The sequence below is a fragment of the Alosa sapidissima genome, chromosome 15, assembly GCF_018492685.1.
Source record: "Alosa sapidissima isolate fAloSap1 chromosome 15, fAloSap1.pri, whole genome shotgun sequence".
NCBI lineage: Eukaryota > Metazoa > Chordata > Actinopteri > Clupeiformes > Clupeidae > Alosa > Alosa sapidissima.
The window spans coordinates 10,985,658-10,991,657 of record NC_055971.1 but is presented as its reverse complement, the minus strand read 5'-3'; the positions used below and the strand labels follow the sequence as shown (position 1 = coordinate 10,991,657).

The following is a 6,000-nucleotide window of genomic DNA, read 5'->3' as shown; positions in this document are numbered from 1 at the left end:
TTAGGAGAGCACTACACCAAACTACTTCTCAAAGCTGTAGCAGTTCTCACCTAATTAGCATGTAACAGGATTCACTTATTGGCCAAATGATATTAAGTCATAAATCCTGTTGCAGCGGCAAGGTTAGAAGTTCAATGTTACCTCCAGGATCTTGGGTTGCCCTGGCGACCAAGGGTACCCAGGATCAGGCCCCCATCTTTGGGCTGTGCGGGCTTTGTCAATGGCCTCCAGCCTGGCGGCCCGCATGGCCTGGTGGTCGTAGTACTCTCGTGAGAAGACTTTGCTGTAAGGGTCATACCTACAGGCATGACAGGGATGCTTTTAAAAAATAATAACAATAATAATAATAATAAAAAACTGCTGGCCTTGTATCGCATTTTATTACTGTGGAAAATTAGATTAAGCATTCTAATTTAAGCTCATCTCAAGGCTAGGGACTTGGGAGGGAGAGTCCTTGAATCTCCTCAATAATTTATTGGAGGAAAAAAAGCAAGGCACATGGCAAAGCTTTTCTAAGTTCTAAGAACAGCCTTTACAAAAATCTGCACCCTTGAGAGATGAGGATTTCGAGATTGTCCAAAGCATCTTAACATTTTCTACACCCATTTCAGCATTTTGGAAATCAAGAAACCCAAATGAATGTTAAAGTCAAAGGAAGAGAGAGAAAAAAAACACATGACATGTAAATTCATTACCTGTAGGCTGGTATATCTGGGTTGGCAATCATAATAGACTCGAGGTGAAATCTTCCATCTCCAAGATAACTGTAAAGAATAAAACGGGAGGGAAGAGAAAGCTGTGAACGAGGGGGAAGTAAGGGGACATGACAAGATGGAGTGCTATTGGACTGTGTGCAGATCTTTACTACCAGATCTATATCTACTTCAGTCTGCTGGCTGCATGTAAAAACCAAAGCACAGCAATTAAGCATGATGTAGCACTGATGTCACTGATGTCTCCATTCCACCCAGCGTCCCCAGTGGCCAGGCCTCGGGAGATGGCCTCTCCCTGCACTCAGGCTTCCCAAGGCATGCTCCAGTCATGCCAAAATCTATGGCCTGGACCAGCCACACACACACACACACACACACACACACACAGACCAGAAAGAAGCCATCATCCACACCAGCCCCTTGCTGGTGGGAGGGAGGAAGCTTGTCAGCGGTGTTTGTGGCTGGGGAGGGCTTGGCTGTCAGGTTCTGGCAAGGGTGGAGAGGAACAATCAAACCTGCTAATTAGCCTGGGCTCAGGAAGCAGAAAGAGGAAGAGAAGAGAGAGACAGAGAGAGAGAGAGAGAGAGACAGAGAGAGAGAGAGAGAGAGAGAGAGAGAGGAGGAGAGAGAGAGAGAGAGAGAGAGAGAAAAAGAGGGTCAGGGACATTCTTGGAGGTGGTGATCCCTCAATCAGAGGATACCCCTTGCCACCTCGACTCGCCCCTGGAAGGGGGGAGAGACAATTGACAGAACGGGCCGCTGAAGTGACCCATCTTGCCCAACCCTGCCTCGTCTGTCCTTCTGCCGTGCCGCTCCTCGAAAGGCGCTTGGACTGCCCGGAAGAAGCCTCACTGACACTACCCCCTTTTTTTCCCCAAACGCAGCATGGCTGGTGCAGATAAAAAAGCCCAAATCCTTTTAGTGGGCACTTGGAGCCCTTCTCTGCCCCATCCCTGCTGCGCCGGCCCTTTATGCGCCTCTGCTCTCTCCGTTGCGTGAGGACCGCCGCTTTGTGCGCCTGCATAATGCAACACGTCGGAGGGTCCCCCCTCTACGATTTTAATTCTGCGCCACACAAACGGTCAGCACATTGGTCCGTTTCTCAGGGGGTCAGAAGCAGAGCGGTTGCTTAAATGTGGCTGTAGTTTGTTTCTCCGTGCGAGGTGGGGGGGGGCGGTTCAAAGCAGCGTGGTGTGGGGATCTGCGCTCACCGCCCAGGCCTCTGCAACACTTAATGATACGGTTCGCCTCCACCCTCCCCATTAGCTCAGCAGCTTGGGATGTGTGTGGCATTCAGAGCTATTCGTCGTCATTCCTTTGAGTGCCACTTCTGAACGCCTCGAATGAATTATTACCGGGGACTGTGGTTGACGTGATTCAATGCGATACGATACAGTGTGTTATCCAGGAGAGCCTTTCAATAATTCAGCAAAGCAATTCTGCATTATACTCCTCTCCACTGTTAACGAGGGAGAGAGAGAGAAAACATGAGAGACAGAGAGAGAGAAAGAGATAGAGAGACAGAGAGAGACAGAGACGCCTGCTCACACAGTATCCAGCCTTATTGCAGTCGCAAGCGCCAGTGCATTAGCTGTAATTAATAGTTCATTACTGTGACGCCACCGCAAACTTGGTGCATCGGATGGTATGAATAATCAATCAGTCGTGGGTACACGACACCGCGACAGCGAGGACAATGGATGCTCCTGCCGCCTCTCCGTCACAGATGTCCCCAAGCGACCTCTGTAAACACGACTCACCGAGAGGGCACGTGCAAAACCCCACAGAAGCGTAGTCGCAGTAGCGGCCACCATCAGCAGACGAGAGAGTCTGTCGTCAGTCGTGAAGCCCCCTGCCCCAGAACAGGTTAGGGTAGGGGGGGCTCAGCATAATTTAAGAGAAGGTTAGCTGAGAGAGAGAGAGAGAGAGAGAGAGAGAGAAGAGAGAGAGAGAGAGAGGAGAGAGAGTAGAGGAGAGAGAGAGAGAGGAGAGAGGAGAGAGAGAGAGAGAGAGAGAGTGTGTGTGTGTGTGTGCAGGACGGCACACTCTTAGGCCTGGTAATCAATTCCCATCTCCCTCTCTCTCTGAATGCTGGCACATCAAAGGCCCCTCTATCCTGGGATTAGGTGCGGGCAAGACAAACACACCTCCTTGCACACGTAAAGGCGCTTCATTCTCACCAGGGACCGCTGAGCATCCTCCTCTCTCCACTGCTCTGTTCTCTACTAACCCCCCACCACACCACACACACACACACACACACAACGTACACGCACACACACGCACCACACTCCAATGCCCTCCACCCTGCTGCTCCTCTTCTAAACCCTCGTCTCAGAATGCTAATCCCCCTCCACCTCTCTCGTAATGATCGCTCGTGAGCTCTAGCTGCAGCAGCCACGCCATACCATGCTCCTGGGCCCCAGGGTGGTGTGCATAACTACGCCACGCTTATTAATGCTGATCCAAGCGCTGGCACGTTCGGGGCGATGGTGGTGGTGGTGTGTGGATTTGGTAGTGAGGGGCATTCAACGGGCATATGGGTGTGCATATGGGAGTATTTGACATAAGAGTCCCCTTTGTGTTCAGCGTCCAATCCTGGCTTTTTTTTGCGTGGTGTGAAGACTGTGTGTGGGTGTGTGTGTGTGTGTGTTTGCGCGCACACTCTATGACAGGCGAGTGGTGATTTTTACAGAGGGTGGCAGGGAGAGGGTAGATGAAGAGTGGGCAAGTGAGGCGTGTGCACATCACACACACACACACACATACATATACGCACGCACTCTCTCTCACACACACACACAAAACACACACCCACACTAATCCACATGCAACTGATCATCCCTTAAGTGCACCTTTGCAGTCATCATGGCCATCCTGCACAGCCAGAGTTGACAGAGTGACCATAAAGCTGATGTATACAGTGTGGCTTTTAGCCAAGGGAAGATGGACTGCTCAGAACAGGAACAGATACAGAACAGTGTGGGGGTGGTGTGCTCAGTAATAACTCTTGGTGGATACTGTGTGTGTGTGTGTGTGTGTGTGTGTGTGTGTGTGTGTGTGTGTGTGTGTGTGTGTGTGTGTGTGTGTGTGTGTGTGTGTGTATCCTCTCAGCAGGGGGAAAACCGAAATGACTGTGGGTAACTACAGTGAGGCCACTCACATGACCGCATTTGACCGAGCGGTCCAGCCGCGGCGACGTGCAGCCCAGGATCTCTCCCGGGACAGGGGCCGACACTGAGGCACCAGCACGTCGTAGTCCGGCTTCAGAGCAGCGCTCGCAGCCTAGGGAGAGAGAGAGAGGAGAGAGGGAGGAGAGAGGGAGGGATGGAGGGAGGGATGGAGGGAGGAGAGAGGGAGGGATGGGATGGAGGGAGAGCGGTGGAAGGGAGGAACAATGTGAGAAAGAAGAAGATAAAAGGAATAAGAGAGAAACAGTAGATATGAGCATAAGACAGAGAGTACAGTAGTACCAGAGAGGAAACAACCGGGAGGAAAGAAAACGAGGGATAATGAGAACAGAGACAGAGAGAGAGAGAAAGAAAGAGAGGATAGAGAACAGGAGAACAGAGAGAATATGAGGTGGACATAAGAGGGAGGAAGAGCAAATTAATGGAAGAGGATGATGAAAAGGAAAAAGTAAGGAATGAGAGAGAAAGAGAGACAGACAAACAGAGTGAGAGAGAGTGAGATATTGAGACATTGTGGTGTGAGAGACGCCGAGAGAGAGAGAGAGAGAGAGAGAGAGAGAGAGAGAGAGAGAGAGAGGAGAGAGAGAGAGAGAGAGAGAGAGAGAGAGAGAGAGAGATTGAGAGATTGAAGGAGTCAACAGCAGAAACATCAAAAACAAAAACATTAAGACAAACACAAGAGGCAGAAGCAGGAGAAAGGAGAGCCAATGAGTGCACTCCCATCCACCCAAACTGTTTCTTGCACACCTACCACGCGTGGCTTTCTCAAACACAGAGAGCAGGAGGAGCCGCTGCCAGACAATTAAACAGACCAAAGCAGGAGAGAGCAGCGGGCAGAGGAGCAGCTCAACAGCTTGAGCAGAGAGAGAGAGAGGGGGGTGTGTGTGTGTGTGTGTGTGTGTGTGTGTGTGTGTGTGTCTGTGAGTGGGGGGTGCGGGGGTTCGGAGGGGGGTCATTGGGGAATAAACGTGATCGAAAGCTGCTGACCCCCTGCTCCCACCACGCCAGCCACACGCACACACACAAGCCCACACATCACGAGCTCTGAGAGTCACGACAACAGGCTGCCAACTATAAACACACACACACACACACACACACACACACACACACACACACACACACAGCAGATACCCACACAACAACAAAAGTGCACTCCATGATACCATGGTACTTATCACAGACAAAACAGATGCAAACACTTACTCAAAAGGCATTAGAGGACATGAATATGAACACAACACAGAAAAACACTAAATACATCATACACATGCCACTCAAAATGGTGCATAGATACAAAACACAAACAATACAACACAAAAACACTTACAAAAACACTTACTTTACAGCCTTGCAGGTAAAAAAAAAACAAAGGTTAGTGGTGAGGCCATTGTAAAGACCATCCCAGAGACAGGCTGCCGTTAGCCATTAGCCTAGCTGTGGGGGTGAGAATGCAGAGGGGCTCAGCTAGCCTTACATACAGCAAGGAACAGAAGCCCCATGTCCCACTGGGCCTGAAATGCATCCACCATGCAGCCTTTAAAAAAGTTGAAAATAACTGCAGCTGGATCTCACCCCCACACTGCCTCACTATTCCAGGAGATGAATGCATAGATATATGTAAGAGTGTACACACACACACACACACACACACACACAATGGACACACAAACTTCACCAATGTGCTGTGCAGAAATACATATATGTAAATACATATATGAAATACATGCATGTTCCCCGATATTCCATGACTTTGGCCCCAAAATGATAAAATTCCCTGACATTCCATGTCTGGAATATACTTTTCAAAATTCCATAATATTCCAGAAATTCCATGACCCGTGGGAACCCGGGTCTTGCATACCTAATTGCACAAGCACCTTTACATTACAACACATTCAACACATACAGTGCCTATAAAAAGTATTTTGATGCTATAGTCTCGCAATTAGTGAAATGGAGATCGCCTCAGTGCAGTGAATGTGTACAGTATAGTAATACAGTATAAAGACACCAGACCTCAATCCTATAGAAAATCTTTGGCTGGACTGAGCCGATCCCCTTCCAACCTGGCAGAGCTTTTGCAATTTTGCAAA

The 6,000-nt window shown here is 49.4% G+C and overlaps 1 protein-coding gene across 4 annotated transcripts in view; it reads right to left on the bottom strand.

Moving 5' to 3' along the window:
- The window catches only part of dph1 (diphthamide biosynthesis 1), an 85,291-nt gene that overhangs the window by 31,037 nt on the left and 48,254 nt on the right, over positions 1–6,000 (bottom strand). For all 4 annotated transcript variants that reach the window (XR_006023018.1, XM_042063999.1, XM_042064000.1 and 1 more), the window contains 3 exons: positions 3,877–3,998; positions 696–764; positions 142–298 (listed from right to left, as the gene is read on the bottom strand). Coding sequence is in view for 3 of the 4 variants with exons in the window: in XM_042063999.1 (XP_041919933.1) it covers positions 142–298; positions 696–764; positions 3,877–3,998 (348 nt within the window). In the remaining variant the exon portion in view is untranslated. The remainder of the gene's footprint in view (positions 1–141; positions 299–695; positions 765–3,876; positions 3,999–6,000) is intronic.